The sequence below is a fragment of the Euprymna scolopes genome, chromosome 19 (genome assembly GCF_053919585.1).
Source record: "Euprymna scolopes isolate OS-2025 chromosome 19, ASM5391958v1, whole genome shotgun sequence".
Lineage (NCBI taxonomy): Eukaryota > Metazoa > Mollusca > Cephalopoda > Sepiida > Sepiolidae > Euprymna > Euprymna scolopes.
This window is the reverse complement of record NC_136500.1, coordinates 85,527,987-85,546,760: the sequence shown is the minus strand read 5'-3', so window position 1 is coordinate 85,546,760 and position 18,774 is coordinate 85,527,987. Positions and strand designations below refer to the sequence as shown.

Genomic DNA, 18,774 nt, shown 5'->3' with positions numbered 1-18,774 from the left:
CTCAAAATACCAATGGTATTTGATAACAATAACACCGACAAACTTCATAAACCCCTAAAACAGGTATTCAGACAACTGCAGCATGACTCCACCCTCAACACAATATACAACACGCTTCCACTCAGTGCAAGAGGACAGTCCCCGAATCTACGATCACTACTAACATCCACAAAAATACACAACACTTTCGCACCTCAAGGAAACAAAACATGCAACAAACCCAGGTGCAAAGTGTGTAAACACATTAGTACTAACGACACATTTACACCTCCAGGCACAAACATTCAACTTAAACTCTCCCTGCTCACCTGCGACAGTCCCAATGTAGTCTACATAATATATTGCACCAGATGCACAAAGGGTAACTACGTCAGGAAAACAGGCCGAGAGTTCCACTTTCGACTCAACAACCACAAACAAACAATTAGGGACAAATCTACAAAGCACATAATAACACTACACCCTCCCAGACCACAACATAGACAACATGAAATACATCCTTACAGCCTCCAACTTTTGGACACTGCAAAAAAGTAGACAACATGAAAAGAAACTCATTCTGAGACTTAACACCCACATCTGCGGTCTCAATAAAGATTTGGACCGCTAAATGAGTATTCTTTTTTATAAATATAAACCAACCAAAGCCATTTTTCCACAGGGCAGAGTGAGTATGCACGGTGGAAGAACGACTTAGCATTCCCCAGTAGGAGTTAGTTTTTGTTTTCGCAATGCTTTTGTTTTTAGTTTCCATATATTTCAATTTTCAACACGCATACGCGCACAAAAATGCACAGGCGTATACATGGGTACGTTACCCATTCCCCCCTCACAAACCCTATATATTATAGTACCCCTCTCTGAAGATATACGGAATTAAGTTTATTATGGTTATTGTTGTTGTTATTATTATTATTATTGTTGTTGTTGTTGTTGTTGTTTTTACTATTATTTAACTCCTTGTTCAAACATTGCAATATATCTAACTTTTAGTTTTATTTCCAACATTAAATGTTATTATATTATATCTCTAACCGGTATATCGAGCTTCCAATTTTTGTGATGGCTTCTAATTTAAAAACAATGCTTTATATATATATATATATATATATATATTTATAGCTGCCACTTTATATGTATGTATGCATGTCTGAGGGAGTGGCACTCGTCTGACAAAACGTTGCAATCATCATGCATGCATGCATGTATGTATGTACGTATGTATGTATGCATGTATGTATGAATGTATGCATGCATGCATGCATGCATGTATGTATGTATGTATGTATGTATGTACGTATGTCAGGTCATGTCATATGCTACTGGTACCATGTAACCCAGTACTACCTGCCTCATGGTCGGGTCACCGGCGACTAAACTGGTTCCCCCACCAGACTTGTTTGGTGAGGAGGGCGGCTAGTCTCCCTGAAGGATTAAAAACAAGACCTTCCAAAGGGTCAACGGCCAACTAGCACCGTGTATATTTGTGTGTGTGTATATGTGTATTGGGGTGGAGAGGGCTCCCGTAAGCCGTGGTGAAGGCAACCTTTCTAGGAGAAGCAAATCTCTGATTTAAAAAACCATAAAGCGGAAGACCAGTACCCGCATTAAGCTGGTCTGCAGTTTAATTTGTTGCTGGCTATCTTGCTCTTGCTTGTTGCTGGATCTCAACATTTTGAACCGAGAGAGAGACTTAGCTAAGACTTTGTAACATCATCTTTGTATAGATACTCCCTCAGGTATTTGGGCTCATGGATTTTAAATGTCTGAGGGAGTGGCACTCGTCTGACAAGACGTTGCAATCATCATCATGTACGTATGCATGCATGTATGTATCTATGTATGCCTGTATGTATGCATGCATGTATGTATGCATGTATGCATATATGTATGTATGTATGCATGTATGTATACATGTATGTACGCATATATGTATATATGCATGTATGTATGTATGTATACATGTATGTACGCATGTATGTATATATGCATGTGTGTATGTATGCATGTATGTATTCATTTATTTATGTATGTATGCATGCATGTATGTATGCATGTATGTATGCATGTATGTATATATTTACGTATGTAAGAGTATATATGTGTATATAGGAGTGTGCATGTATGTGGGAGAAGAAAGGGAGAGACATATGGACGCACAGACGGACAGAGACACGTTATACATAAAACAGCCCGAAATCCAAGAGGTTTACACTGATATTTCAATATGATTGAACAAAAATAGAAAAAAATTAAGTAAATAAAATTAACATAAAAAAAGAATAGAGTTTGTATTACTGTGCACATAGATTCGAAAAAGTTGTCAAAAAAAAACAAATATATAACAAATTAATGTTATCAAAGGCATGATAAGCTACTTTTCTACCTAACTGGATATGTTTTTAGTGTTTTTATTCAATTTAACATGTTTATTAAGCTCGAAAAAGATACAGTGTTTACCGATGTACTGAAAATTTTTAAATGGCGCCCGACTCTCTCTTTGACACGGTAAGTTTAGGAAAAGGAGTTAAAAATTAAAAAAAAAATATGCAAAATACTGTTAAAAACCCACCGAATATATGTCAGCCTATGTCACGGTAACATATATTGGGCGAGTTTTTAACCGTATTTTGTCTAGTTTTTTTTATTTATAACTTCTTTTCTCAAACTTACCGTGTCAAAAAAGAGTCGGGCGCCATTTAAAATTTCCCAATACATCAGTAAACATTGTATGTTTTTTGAGTTGAATAAACATGTTACATTAAATAAAACCGTTCTATAAAAGACTGGGTTTTGAATAGAGGCCACACAAATTGCTGACCATTCCAAGTCAAAAATGTTGGAAGGATTATATTCAAATAGATGTTAATCTTATTGGCTATACCCGTGCCCTTCCTGCTGCTAACCCTGACCGCCCTACACTCCCATTTCCATAATTCACACTGAGGAAGACCGAAGGATCGGTCGAAATTACTACTTTTGAAAGAAATATTTTCACTTTTATTTTCAAAAGATTTTCGTATTTCTACACGTCAACACATTGGAAATAAATACAGAAAAGGTATAAACATTTATATATTTTCCGTATTGGTATTTTATTATATATATATATATATATATATATATATATATATATATATATATATATATATATATATATGTGTGTGTGTGTGTGTGTGTGTGTGTGTGTGGGTGTGTGTGCGATCAAAATCACGTCAATCCAGTAAAACGACAAGAGCCGAATAAAACGCCCTTGGTGTGGTGCAGTGACAATACCGTCGCAAAAGTGGTGTTTCAGGTGGTCAGGATATCGTGGTTGGTTGACGATTTCGGCCCGAGAAGAATCAATCCGTGGAATTCTAATCTGTGCATCCCTCCTAACAGCCAACCGTCACCGAGAATAAAAACATATTTTTATATTTTTATATATTAGTGTGTCGACATTATTTTAAACACAACAGCAATACAAATGTTCGCAACCTGAAAAGTAAGAAGACGATACTTATAGTCAGATTCGATCCGCAAATTAATAATAGATTAGAACTCTACACTAAATTCTTCATTTATAAATAAGTGAAAAAAAAGAAAGAAAAAGAAACTTAAACCTAATAGGCCCCGTATTATCGCCGAAGCTCCGGCCTCTGTCCCATCGCCGTAATGTCGGATCCTTGTGCATGTTTACAAGTACTTTAAATGGAATGTGCTCTAAAAAATTACAAGTACTTTAAATGGAATGTGCTCTAAAAAATCCACAGCAGTTGTGCCCCCCCTCCATCGGCGTACATACTCCCAACTTACTCGATAAGCTGAAAAAGCTCAGCTTATACTGTTGAGATCCCTAGATTTCGGAAAGTCTTCTACTCTAATAGTTTCTTCCCTCGGACTACTCGACTTTAGAATTTTCTCCCCGTTTCCTACTCAACTCTCCACAGTTCCTTGCTAAACACAATCCCAAATAATTGCCACTTACGTGGCAATATGGCTTGCTTTTGGTTGGTTGGTTGTTTTTGTTTTACGGCATATCAACCCTTTTCGGGTTATTTAATGCCGAATCCAAAGATTTTGAAGAAATTTTTTTTAATAGAATATATTTGTTGTTTTCAAGTCGGTTTCTATTTAACCCATAGTTGGAACCCTAACAGGTACTACCACTCTGGGTCAGAGTGGACCTGGTAGCAATGGTAATTAAAGGGTGGCTCCACACTCCCCAAAGCCCACAAGCTGGGGCCTCACCACTGGATATAATTTAAGGTCAGGCTTGCTTTTAATGAAAACGAGCAAAAATAAAGTGGACCACGCGCGCGTGCACGCAGTCGTTGCGCTCAAATTTTAATATATTATTATATCAATGTTACACCGTTTCGCAATGTAGTGGCGTTTTTTGTCTTAATGGTAAGTGCTGAGAATGATAGCTGTTTTAAGCGAATAAACTGAAATCCAAAACGTAAGAGTAGATCAAGATGTAAAACCAAAATAAACAAACAAAAACAAAACAAAAAACCCAACAAAAACAATGCTACTATTTACTTGCCTCCCCTAAGAGGGCAGAGTTAGACACAAGGTCGGTTTTTAATGTGGGGGAAATCCAGTCCCCCACTCAGAAAGAAAGACTCTGGATAGGCTCGAAAATAAAAATTGTCTCAGTCTAGAAGAATTTCTCTTTCATTGATTGAGGACAGAAAAAGTGATGTGTAGTATCAGAACAGATGGTATTTATTTGCTTCCCCACGAAAGCAAATTAGGCACAAGGTCATTTTTTTAATGTGGAGAAAGGAGGGAAAGGGAGGACCAGCTCCCTCTGCGGGGAACTGGTGGTGACAATTGGTATAAAGAGTTTCCCATACATTGACCAAAACTGATTGTGTCAAAAGCAATGGTCTGATATGTGGGGTTGCCCTCACATATTACTTTGATGGCAGCATCTGCAGAAAGATACTACACTTTGATCTTGTGCTCCCGAGAATGAAGCATAAGTACAGATACTACACTTTGTTCTTAGCTAACAGGCAAAAAAAAAAAACCAAAAAAAAAAAACCGTAGGTATAAATAAAATTTAGAAAGAAAACAAGAAGAGTCGTCCAAAAAGCCATGTTTATTTCGAGAATCAGAAAAGAAAGGCGACAGAAAGAAAAACAACAACGACAACAACAACAAACAACCCCCCCCCCCAAAAAAAAACAAAAAAACACAGCAGGCAAAAACAGATGTAGTGTGACATGAGTCGATGTTTTGGAGTTATAAATAGAACGAGAAAGTGTCGTATTGTAGCGAGAGTGATGTTTTCTCGATTTATTCAAGTCGCAGACAAAGGGCAAAAGAGTATAGAACACCAACGGAATATTGAAACAGAAAAAGAAGCAGAGAGGAAAACGCTTTCTTCTTCTGACTAGTCGAGGATGCGTACTCGGCAATCGGTTTGATAGATGGCGTGCCGCTTTGGTATTAACTGACCCTTATCTGTCGGGGAGAGGCACAGATATGGCCCTGTTCAGTTTTAAGAAATGATCTCTCCTAGGTTTTACACCTTTTGGATTGTTTTATTGCCAATAGTTTGAGGTGCCCCCACCGGAGAATTCCGACAGGACCAGCGAGGCCTTAAAAAAAAAATCTGGTGCGCTGATTTGTCTGTGGACGAGAAAGTTCTTGCAGAATTTTTAATTTTGATTTCAAATGATGTACTTTCAGATAAGCTTTCTTTATAATACCTTTACTTTATATATTTACTATAAACTATACATATATTATATATTTAATATCATATATTTACTATAAACTATATAAATATAATATACTTTATATATCATTTTAAAGGGCGTTTCTCATTCTATCTAATCGTTTCAATTACATTCGTTTGAAAACATTATGTCTTCTTTTCAAGTACGTTGAATACAAGATTGAAAAGAGCAAATTTTCACAATTTTCTTACTTAAATTCAACCTAGGCTGAAAAACTCCTGAAATAGCTCGCGATATCAACGAAGCGCTTGACTCAGGAACCACTACTGAACGTACAGCACAATGGTGGTTTAAGAAATTTCTAGGTGGCGACGAGAGTTTTGAAGATGATGAGCGTCGTTGTCGGCCATCAGATGTTGACAACGATCAATTAAGAGCCTTAGTCGCACAACTGTTCAAGAATTTGCTTCTGAATTAGACGTAACGTATATGACGATTTTGAACCACTTGAGAGAGATTCGAAAAACAAAATACTTGAAAAATGAGTGCCTCACGAATTGGACGATAACCAAAAGAAACGCCATTATGAAGTGTCATCTTCCCTTCCTTTACATAACAAGAACGACCCGTTTCTCGAACAGGTTGTGACTTGTGATGAAAAGTTGGTTCTTTATAACTGGCGACACTCAGCTCAGTGGTTAGACGCCGACGAAGGTCAACGACATTTACCGAAGCCAGAGTTGCACCAAAAGAAGGTCATGCTAGCTGTTTGGTGGTCTGCGACCGGTTTCATACATTACGGTTTTATGAATCCACGTGTCAACAAGTAAAGTAAAAAGTACTGTCAAAAAATGAATGAAATACATCAGAAACTTCGACAACAACACCCAACATTGGTCAACAGAAAAGGCCTAATTCTCCTCCACGGCAATATCGGACCTCACATTGTTAAACCGCCCTGCAGAAGTTGAAAAAATTGGGTTACGAAACTCTGCCTTATCCGCCATATTCTCCTGACCTCTCACCTACCAACCGACCACTATCACTTTTTCAAGCATCTCGACAACTTTCTTCAGAAACCTAAGCGATATCAAAAACAACTTCAGCGACTTCATCACGACCAGAATGCAAGATTTTTATGTAATCAACATAAACATTTGATGTAGAAATTTCTTGCAAACAATACGTTAAAACTTTCTCATTGGTTCGTATAAATAGTAACGTCTTGGTAATGTTGATGTAAATTCATTTAACCTCTAAATAAATGAAAAGAAAGAAAAATTCAATCCAAAGACAGACAAAGAGAGACAAGGAGAGAGAAAGAGAGAAAGACAGAAAGAGAGAGAGAGAGAGAGAGAGAGAGAGAAGAGAGAGAGAGAGAGAGAGAGAGAGAGAGTTAAAGGTTTTCTGTTCCTGTTGCAAAATTGTAAAAATTCTTATAATCGATTTTAAGAGGAAAGGTGTTTAGTAAGTTCAATTCAGTTGTTTATTAAACTATTTTAATCAGTATCGACGAAATCATTGCATACATAGAGAGAGAGAGAGAGAGAGAGAGAGAGAGAGAGAGAGAGAGAGAGAGAGAGAGAGAGAGAGAGAGAGAGATAATGGCGCACTAAAATTACAAATGTATAACACCGAACATTAGTTTATTATGGAATGTTTAAGAAAAAAGTTTTGCTAATAAGTAGGGAGGGCTATGATAACAGCATATTGTTTTGACTCTTGAGTATTATTGGGATTTCCCAAACGTTTGAGGTAACAAAGTAATGTGACGACGTCAAGAAGAAAGGAAAAACAAACACAGAGTTAAATGTTATAAAAAAACTGTATTTGCAAAAAGGAAAATAAAGGTGTTGCAAACAATTGGGTTTGCGGGAAACTTATCTCACAGATGTGATGTGTCCGTTTATCAATTAAATCTTTCCTGTGTCCTTAGTTGGTATGAAAGAGAAAAGGTGCGGCCTTGGTCTATGCTGCTATTACGGCTTGGACTCCACGTGCGTCCCGTATTTCTGGTGGCGGAGAGCTGGCGAAATGGATGTACTCGCAATCAGGTCCCAACCGCAAAAGAGGCCGAAAGTTCGAAGGGGCCGCGCAAATAGGGGTCGGGGAGGAAACTAGAATGGCAGCCCGTGATTGGTTGTTTTTCATCCAATCACAGGGCACCACACTAGTGACTCCGTAATAATTCCAATATTCTCCCCCAAAACAAAATTGCAATATGAAATCATTGCAACATAATTCTCTGCAGTTACAGGTCCTTATGCTTTTAAGCTGGAGGTTCACAGCAGGCTTATTGTAAGGCAAACTATCCCATAATGAAAGGTCGCAGAAACTTGGATTTGCCTCCCTTTGAAGGCAAATACGGCCCATAGTAAAGTTCATAGGAAAATTTTTTTTTTTTAAGGCAAACATAGCCAATAATAAAGTTCATAGAAAAATTGATTTTTTTTTTCTTGAAGGCAACCATAGCCAATAAAAAGGTTAATAGGAAAATTGATTTTTTTCTTTTGAAGTCAAACATAGCCAATAATAAAGTCCACAGGAAAAATAGATTTTTTTTTGGAAGGCAAACATAGCCAATAATAAAGTTCACAAGAAAAAGATCTTTTTTTTGAAGGCCAAACATAGCCAATAATAAAGTTCTCAGGAAAATTGATTTTTTGAAGGCAAACATAGCCAATAATAAAGTTATTATTTTTTCTTCTTTTTTACAATAAGTACCTATAAGCTAAGGTATGTGAAGATTGTTTTAGATAAACTGAATTTAATAGTATATATAGGGGTTATTAAGAGAGTTTTTACTACTTTTTAAATTTTTAGTCCTTTTAGGACGTTGTTTCATTGGAACAGATGAGCTATTAGTATTTGGTACATCATTAGGAGATTTTGAATTTGCAGCATCAACTACTCTCTTGGAATCTGGAACAATTCCAGGATGGTGTGCGTGAGTTAAAGATAATTCCAGAGGATACAGGAGCTTGATAGAATGGACCTGAACCGACCCGTCACCTCTTTTAACTTTTACAGAACGAATTTTTTTGTCGTCACCAACAATTAATTCCAAAACTCTTCCCAGCAACCAAAATGGTCTAGCCTTGGCAGGATTTTTAACAAGAACCACATCATCAACCTTGATACGATTGTGAAAATTGACCTCGTGCAAATCTTTACATTGCTCCCTCAAACTCAACAAATAGTCTTGATACCAAAGCTCACGGAATCTAGTTAGCATAGAATCCCGTGCTTCAATGGATTTTACTACATTTAATCTTGAAGGAGGGTCAGATTTCCAAACATTCTGGTCATCTAATTTTAGTACAAGTCCTAAATTGGCATTAGGATGAAGAAAACAGTTGGGGGTTATTATTTCGATGTCTGAATCCGAAGAACACCTGTAAGTGAGAGGTCTTTGATTTATGGCATTTTGAATATCCGAAATTATAGTAAGGAGATCAAAATATTTAATTCGAGATCGCCCAATTGTTTTATACAAACAAGATTTAATGGTTCTGATCATACGTTCCCATGTGCTCCCCACCCAAGCAGCATATAAAGGTATTCTGATATGCTTAATATTATACACTTGGAAGTGTTCATTAAATTCAGAGGAGGCAAAAACTTCCTCTATAAGGTTACAACTAGCTATAAAGGATCTGGCATTATCGCTGTAAATATGAGATGGGATTCCATGCATATTTGTAAATCTGATCAGAGCCAGGATAAACGAGTGAGTGCTCATATCTTTAACTAATTCTATGTGTACTGCTCTAATGTTTAGGCAAGTAAATATAAGCATATACATTTTACTTACACCTTCATCACCTTTCACCCAAACATGTCCCGTATAGTCAATCCCAGTGTGTAAAAATGGTTTAATGAGATTCACACGGTGTTTGGGAAGATTTGTAACCTTAGGATACTTAAACGCAAGGCTATTAAATTTTTTGCACAAGATGCACTTTGAAAGTACTTTTTTGACGGCTTGTCTTGCCTTGGGTATCCAAAACCCTGAAAGGCGGATTTTAGTTAGGGTTGATTGAATTCCCAGATGTTTACATCTTTTGTGGTATTCTACGATGATAAGTTCAGTTAAATCATGATCCTTAGCCAATAAGACAGGATTGATAACTTCATAATCATAAGTAGTGACTTTACCTATTCTACCTTTAGTTCTGATGATTCCACTTTCATCTAAGAATAAATTTAAATTTTTTACTGATTCAGGTACTTCTTTACCTTGAGGCGATTGCAGGTAAGCAAATTCTGTAGGAAAGCTTTGTTGTTGCATTACCTTAAGTAAATAAATTTTAGCACAGTTGCTGGGATCTAGGTCTACATGTTTGATTTTATTTCTAACCTTAAATATGTTGGTAGTAACGTTAAGTAATCTATTGAGATCTGAGTATCTACCAAAGGGTATCACCGGTTGAGGCTCAACATTAACTACAGTGTAATTTAATGACGTAGGCTGTATAATAGATTTATTCTTTAAGCTTAGGCACTGAAGTTCACTTGATGGCCATTCTATGGGACTTTTACTAAGCCATTCAGGACCCGAAGTCCAGCGGCTTAAATTCTGCTGAAATTTTTCAAAGGTTACTCCTCTTGTGAGCAAGTCGGCAGGATTTTGATCTGTAGGAACGTATCTGAATTTTACAGTTAACGATCTTTTTTCTTTTAGTTCCTCAGTCATTTGTTGGATGTCTTTTAGTCTGTTTCTTACAAACAGGTTTTTAGTTTTGATGTTGTCAGACAAAAGCCATGACAGCACAACCTGTGCATCAACAGATATAACGATATCTCTGATCTCAATTTGGGAGTAGGCTTTCAACAAAGGTAATAAGCACTTGATGGCCAAAAACACAGCCAACAATTCCAGCGTAGGTAAACTTTTGGGCTTCATAGGAGCCACCTTAGCTTTGGAAAATAACAAATGGGACTTGCCATTTTGTGCACTATAAACTGCAAACCCATATGCCCCTTTAGAGGCATCACAAAATATAAAAAAATCGGCTGGGTTGGCTTCACTGATTACAAATCTAGGGAACTGCAGTGAATCCAGCTTGGAAAGGTCCCGTGATAAAGCAGACCATAAAGCCTGGTATTCCTCGGGCACAACATCATCCCAGTCTAATTTCTGTGACCACAAATCTCTCAAGAGCATTTTGCCTCTGATAGTAACAGGTAGACACAGAGATAGTGGGTCGAAAACCCTTGCAGTTGGAGTTAAAATACCTCTTTTAGTGGTAACTTGCTGATCAATAGATGACCTAGAAATTTGAAGTGTATCCTCTAATGTGGAATACCTGTAGCCTAAAACTTTCTCCAATTCACAGCCATGTTCTACGAGTTTCTGATCTTTTATCATTAAGGTTTTAAGTTCCTCACAATTCGTATTCCATGATCTAAGATTAAAATGACCTCTTTCCATACGATGATTGGCCGTTGTATAGAGGTTTGATAACATTTCAACAGAGTTACTTGTTTTAATCAGGTTATCCACATAGAAATTTTTCTTCAACATGTCAGAGCAGTCATCAGCAGGGAACATTCGGGCATGGTGCTTTATTATGAAATTCAAAATGAAGGGACTGGCGTTAAACCCAAAAATAATAGTGGTATATCTAAAACAAATCAGTCTATTGCCTTCCTTCATAAAAAAACAAAACCTGTTACGGTCTTCGAGAGATCCGAGTTTGATCATAAGGAAAGCCTTACGAATGTCTGCTAACATCACATATTTGTTAGATCTAAATAATAATAGTAATTCCAGCATATCTCCCATTAAATTTATGCCAGGATAAGCTGCTTCATTTAAAGAATATTTACCATTAGTCTTCAGAGAGCAGTTAAAGACAGGTCTAATCTTAGTAGTAGACTGTTCATCCATCTTGAAAACAGGCCTATGTGGTATCCAAATGTATTTTGAAAAATTCTCAGGAGCTACCTCAAAACGTTCGATGATACCCTCCTGCTCCTGTTGATGAAATATTTCAGCATAGTCATCGAGTAATTTTTGTTGCTCGAGCTTGTTTACTACTCTGTTTAGCACTGAAAGTGCAATTCTGTGATTGGAAGGTACAGACTTGATTTTGTCATCATGCCAGGGGAGTTTCACATGATACGCATTATTTTAAAATTCAATGGAATTTTCAAATTCCATAATTTTACTCTTGTCATAATTACAAGTAGCCTCGTCTTCCGATGATATACCTAGAGAATCTACATCAAACATTTTCTCTAAATTTCTTTCTACTTGACTCTCATCAAATATTTCAGCAAGGGGATCAGGGTAGCTCTTTATCGGGTTCATTACAAAATTTACCCTAATGTCTGAGCACGTAGAGTATTTGGAGACTATGGCATGATAATTGTGGAGATCCTTATTCTTAATCTTCTTAGGATTACACTGTTTATCATACAAAAAATGTTGGCAATTGCCAAACGGGGAAATGCCTGCAGGAAACTCCCATGCAGAGCCCTGCATGCAGTCTATCATTTTGATGTTCTTCATGAATTGAATCACATCAATGCCTAAAAGGCCATGTACACGAATGTCATTTTTTTTTGTGCAAAAAGGCCAGGGTATAATTTAAATTAATTAAATTTTTCTTTACAGACTTAAAATTATCAAATCTTAAGTTCATATCGAATTCATCATCGATAAGAACTGGTAGAGACAAGGAACTACCTTTAGTTACCTCTATCCCCACTACAAGTTGGTTCAATTTTTTTGTTTGCGACCCTAAAAAGGTTTTTACCTCGTATTCAACTGGAGTGAGGAGAGATTTATAACACCCTAATCTTGCAATAACATTCCTGGAGAAATAGGTTCTTTGACTGCCTGTATCAAAGAGGCAGTTAAATCTATATTTTTGTTTTCCTTTAAAAACAGTAATTGCTACTATCGGCAAAATGTAGGGTTGTTCCTGCATGCTAGTGTTAGCACACACGTGCGTGGAAGCAGTTGGACTGTTTCCACCCTTATCTGTTTCATTACAAAGTGGGGTAACGTGGCCTCGGGATTTACAATGTGCACATCTCCGAGGTAATTTATTTCCTTTGCCATAGCAGTCTTCTGTTCTATGATTGGCACTTGTACAAAGGAGGCATAAGCCCATTTCTCTACACCTAGAACGTCTCGACTCAAGGGAGAAATATTTTGGACAATGGTTCATAGTGTGTCCATTGACGCTGCAAAATCTGCAATGCTTAGTAACTTTGCTAGATTTTATAGCAAAGTTTTCCAACGTTGGGACACCCTTCCTTACATTATTATTTTTATTATAATTTCCTTCCCTAGATTTGAAATTGTCTTGGTGGGAATTTGGAGTTTTTTTAAAACTGGTTTTTATCAAGGTTTTTATGACCTCATTATAACTATCAAAGATCTGATTAATTTTTGGATAGTTACTATCAACTTTTCTTATTATCTCTTTTTGAAGAGTTGGGGGTAATTTCGAAAAAATTACATGGCTAATCAGTTCGTAGCCAGGAGTGTTTTCTTCAAAAAAATCCAGACCATACGAAGTCTTTAGTTCAGCTAGGTCAGCCTTTATTTCTGACAAAAAACTTTTTATGTTAGCAAACTCTGGGTCATATTTAGGAGTATTACCCAGCAGTTGTTTAAAAATTTCATCGATAATGAGAGGAATATCCAAAAACTCCTTTCTCAATAAATTGATGGCCACTTCAAAGTTTTCATCTTCTAACGAGAGGTGAGACACTAACTGAGACGCGTAACCTGTCAAAAAACTTTTTAAAAGTGATAGTTTGGCTTTTTTTGAATGTACGGCGTCCACACAATTCTCAAATTGAGCTAGGAAATTTTTAAATTCAAATTTATCAGCTCTTATGCCACTAAATTTAGCACACTGCAACCGTGGGGCTGAAACGCACGCGGCTGCGAGTGGCATTTGTGGATTTTGTACTAGAACCATTCTTTATTGGAAGGAGAAATATTCTCTTCCAGTTCAGTGAGCCTTTTGAATATGTTGTAAACGAACTCCGCCTGTAACTTTTCGTCTTCCAACATACCGATATCTTCTAAATTGATATCGGCCTTTTCACAGGCTTCACTTATTCTATTATTAATTACGTCGACCTCCGTCAACCATTTGTTAATAAGAATTTCTTGCCTTTTAAAACAAATGTTATTGAGCGACACTTCTGCTGACATTAAATCAACGGCCGAAGTTATTTTCCTTTTAAAGGAATCTCTATTAAAAATCAAGGCTCTAACGCCCTTTATCTGTTTAAAATCATTCATACTGCTGAGAGCAAATATCTACAAGCAAAATAAAGGAAGGAAACGGAAGGAAAGAAAGAAAAAAAAGGGGGGACGGACGAAATTAACCTCTACAGATCCAGTAGTAACACCAAAATAGCATAGGCTTGTATTCCCTTCCTCAAGCGACGTCACGGTTGAATTGAATTTACACAAATCTATTTCGTGTTAAATTATTCCACGTTTTATTTTTAGTCTCTAGCGTAAAAGGCTAGTTTCAATTGTTTGCAAATTATTGGGATTTCCCAAACGTTTGAGGTAACAAAGTAATGTGACGACGTCAAGAAGAAAGGAAAAACAAACACAGAGTTAAATGTTATAAAAAAACTGTATTTACAAAAAGGAAAATAAAGGTGTTGCAAACAATTGGGTTTGCGGGAAACTTATCTCACAGATGTGATGTGTCCGTTTATCAATTAAATCTTTCCTGTGTCCTTAGTTGGTATGAAAGAGAAAAGGTGCGGCCTTCGTCTATGCTGCTATTACGGCTTGGACTCCACGTGCGTCCCGTATTTCTGGTGGCGGAGAGCTGGCGAAATGGATGTACTCGCAATCAGGTCCCAACCGCAAAAGAGGCCGAAAGTTCGAAGGGGCCGCGCAAATAGGGGTCGGGGAGGAAACTAGAATGGCAGCCCGTGATTGGTTGTTTTTCATCCAATCTCAGGGCACCACACTAGTGACTCCGTAATAATTCCAATAGTATATATCCGACTTTGATCTTTTTCGGTTAAGAGTTTGAGTTTTTCAAAAACAAAAACAATACCAGCAGCAGCAGCAGCAGCGACAAACGACAGAAAGAAAAACAAAGTTTGTTTTGATTTTGTTTTTATTTCGATATTGGAATCTTAAAACTTTTCTTAACTTTACACGTGCTGACTGCTGGTACCATGTAATTCAGTAATACCCACCGCATGGTCGGGTCACCGGCGACTAAACTGATTGCCCCCACTAGCCTTGCCTTGGTGAGAAGGGTTGCTAGTGTCCCAGAAGAATTAAAAACAAGACCTTTCAAAGGGCGGATGAATCCCTTTTGGGGTCAATAGCCTACTAGTTTTCATGTATGTGTATATACCGAACGGTCAGACGGTACAATCTGATTCCTCCTGCTGCCTTGTAGGGCCTGCCTCTTTAGGTAAAGGCTAGGAGATAGAAAACCCCCGAAATAAAACCAATAAGATCCCAACGCCGGAACAAAGCAACATCAGGGTTATTAAATGTATACATGAATTATAAGACGATATAATCTAATGCGTCTAGATTTTCAGTATGTGATAGACATAGAGAGGACCTACCTCAGAAACAGGCGAGAATCTTTCTCAGCAGCAGGCTGAAAGGCAGGGGGGGGGGGAAGAAGAGAGGCCCAAGATGGCGGCTGTTGTCTTTTAAAGCCTCCGGTCACGCGTAGATCTCTAGCAGTCTCGTGTGGTATATGAAAATTGGGTGTTTCTGAAACATTATAAAAGACGAGTCGCTGGGAGGAGTAGGAGAAGCGTTTAAGACATGCGAATAGAGAACGTCGACGTATATCTCGTGTTGAGAACAACGAACTCTACTCGACTCAACTTGTGACTAGCGAACCAACCTCTGCTTGACGTTTTAGCCAAAATGTTTTGTTGCTTTGCGTTAGAAAAAGACTTCTGATACACAGTATTTATTTCAACAATGTCCAATACGAGAATAGAACATAACATTAAAATATGAAAATATATGCATGACAAGCTAACTTAGCTTGACGGTCCCTTACGGCAGGGGTCTCTAAAGTTTTTGAACCGGGAGGGGGGCATATTGCTGACTTTTTAGAGCAACGCTGGTCAAAAGGAAAATAACTAACAAAGAAACAGTGGATGAATAATTATAAAACAGCCATTTATTTTTAAAAAAATCTGAATTAGTGCAGTATCTTATTAGAAAAAATTACTATTCAAAAATCTTTTCAAATCTGTCATTTTTCCTTAGTATTAAATTTAGAAGCATGAAATTGTTGCATTTCTGACAATCCAACCGCGGTTCAAAGTGATTTTTTCTAATCAGGAGCAAAGTGTTCAAATGTTCATCAGAGAATTGTGATCAGATGTAGCATGATTTAGTGTAATACATTTTTGAACAAATTTTTTCACACTAAAACGTAGTGACAAAAGCTGAAATTAATCCACGAGCAAACTTTTGAGACAAACAGATTTGTCAGATGGAAGACGTTTTATAAAATTCGATTAAATTTCCTTTTTTTTTTTTTACATGAGGGTCACTGCTTATTAAGGCCCGAAGGCCACTCAGGGATAAGGGTTATTGCGTGTACGGTAATCAATGAGATGGTATTGTAGTAATCATTAGTATTGGGGGTTTTGATAGAGTGTCTTACTTAAGGGGGCGGTTTGTCAGGAGTTTGCTTATGTTGGACTTGAAGACGTCCAAGTTGTAGTCAGGTGGGAAACAGGCAAGCGGCAGAGAGTTCCACTGGCGTGCAGTTCTAAGAAAAAAGCTTTGCTCATGGAATCTACGTTTGGATTTAGGCACAGATAAAGAGTGGGGAAAATTATTGACAGTAGTTTCAGCCAAACGAGTGTTTCTCATAAAAGATTGGCGAGGGGGGTACGAGGGATTGGAGCTCAGACGAGCACCTGCCATGGAAATAACGATAAAACAAATACAGGCTCGCAACATCTCTTCTGTGGGAGAGAGGCTGCAGGGAAGAGAAAAGGGCATCTCCCACTAAACCACGAAGTCTATTTTGTACTCTGTCAAGGCAGGATAGGCTGTTTTTAGCAGCTCCTACCCAGATGTGGCAGCAGTACTCCATCCTTGGACGTACTTGGCTTTTATACAGATAGAGAATTGCATTAGTAGTGAGATATTTTCTGGAGCGGTAGAAGGATCCCACCATTTTCCCAGCGTCCCTGGCAACAGATTTGATGTATGTGTTCCATTTCAGATCAGGAGTAAAGATCAAACCCAGAAGCTTATCAAAACATGGAGCCACCCCAAGACGAGAGCCATCCATTTCAATTGATGCCAGATGGGGATCAGAGCGTTGATGATGTAAAGATAGAAGCTTGGTTTTGGATGCATTAAATGTGACCAGCCACCTCTTCCCCCATTGTACCACGCACTCAAGATCAGAGGAGAGAGAATTAGAGAGAACTTTGTCATTTGCGGCCTTTGATGTGTTGCCAGAGATGGTCGCGTCATCAGCATAGATGTCAACAAATGATTTAAGTATGTGTTTTGGGAGATCATTAATGTAGATCAGGAAGAGAGTTGGGCCCACGATGGACCCCTGGGGGACTCCAGCATTAATACTGTGGGCCTCTGATTTCTGCCCATCAACCACTCCTCTTATGAACCTATCAGAGAGAAATGATTTAATGATTGAGAAAACATTTCCAGTAATACCGTAGCTGGAGATCTTGTGAAATAGGCCCTTATGCCATACCTTGTCAAAGACCTTCGATATGTCAAGAGCCATTGCCCTAGAAAGGAAACCTTTGTCAAGAGATTCACTAATCCTATGTGATATAACCATTAGCACATCTGCTATAGATCTTGCAGAGCGGAAACCATATTGTGTGTCACTAAGAAGGTTGTTTCTGTTGAGGTGGTTGACTACTTCTTTATTTAATATGGATTCCAACAACTTACTCATGACACACAGGAGACTTATTAGTCTGTACTGAGAGGGAGATGATTTTTCACCTGAATTCTTAAATACAGGGCATACTGATGAGGTTTTTCAGGGTGTTGGAAAGCACTTCTCCTTAAGGCAACGCTTAAACAGTTTTGTAAGTATGGAGGCAAGTTCTGGTTGGAGCTTTTTTAGCACTATAACTGGAATGCCATCAGGGCCAGTTGCTTTACTGGAATCAAGGTTCTTGATTAGCTTGGCGACCTCACGCACAGATATTTGTATGTTGCATAGCGTGTTGTCTGTTATAGGAGGAAATACAGGAAGTTGATGATCATTGTCGCATAGGGTAGAATTAGCTGCAAAGTTCTTGGCAAATAGTCTGGCCTTGTCTGATACTGACGAGATGACCTCAGGTCCATTGATGATAGTTGGGATAGAACGCACGCTTCTGTTCAAGATTCTGTTTGCTATTTGCCAGAACTGGTGGGAACCAAGCCGCTGCTCAGCTACTTTGGATTTAACAGACTGAGCATATAGCTCTCTTGCATGTTTTATTACTCTTTACAATGGTTACTGGCAGTCCTGAAAACATCAGTACATCTATTATGTTGGTAGCTATGGAAAAAGTGATTTCTGTGTGTGATGGCAGCAGCACATTCAGGGGAGAACCATGGCTGGCTGTTAGGTTTTTGCTGGAATTTTTTGAATGGTATGAATCGGTCCATGCCTACAATTAACCATTCAGTCAGATCTGATACTATAGAGGACACTTCCTTTTTAAACATGGAATCAGTGGTAGGTCAGATATGAATGTATGGAAGCTATCGGTATACAGTATGGTGGAGGGGTACGTCTGGGGACTTTCATTTTTATCTTAACTGATACGACGGAGTGGTCGGAGGATCCTAAAGGAGAATGAACGGAACATAAACATAGCTCAGGGGAAGTTGAGAGAAAAAGGTCTAGAAGGCTTGCATATTGACCGGGTGTATCGGGCACACGGGTGGGTTCGCGAACAATCTGAGTGAGGTCATAAGCAATGGCAAAATCATGACAAAACCTCCCCTCATCGTCTGTCTTATTTGAATGGGTCAGCCATTCCACGTTATTGACGTTGAAGTCACCACAGATGTGGATGTTAGCCGAGGGATGAGCAGAGAGGATGTGGTCTAATTTCCCAGATATGC

General features: G+C 38.0%; 1 protein-coding gene across 1 annotated transcript; it reads right to left on the bottom strand.

The window, feature by feature from the left end:
• Positions 1–436: 436 nt before the first annotated feature.
• On the bottom strand, positions 437–13,594 carry LOC145240276 (uncharacterized). The gene is made up of 3 exons (XM_080103858.1): positions 13,151–13,594; positions 8,704–11,241; positions 437–523 (listed from the first exon to the last, which is right to left on the bottom strand). Exons 1-3 carry the CDS (start codon positions 13,592–13,594, stop codon positions 437–439), a joined length of 3,069 nt encoding a protein of 1,022 aa, XP_079959984.1.
• Positions 13,595–18,774: the final 5,180 nt, after the last annotated feature.

Excerpts from the sequence above, each read along its gene's own strand:
- LOC145240276 (XM_080103858.1), bottom strand. The coding sequence starts at position 13,594 with ATGCCACTCGCAGCCGCGTGCGTTTCAGCCCCACGGTTGCAGTGTGCT. Across the intron at positions 11,242-13,150 it reads GCTACGAACTGATTAGCCAT|CACCATGCCCGAATGTTCCC; the intron begins GTAATTTTTTCG and ends TTCATAATAAAG. Across the intron at positions 524-8,703 it reads ACGACAAAAAAATTCGTTCT|TGTCCAAAAGTTGGAGGCTG; the intron begins GTAAAAGTTAAA and ends ACTTTTTTGCAG.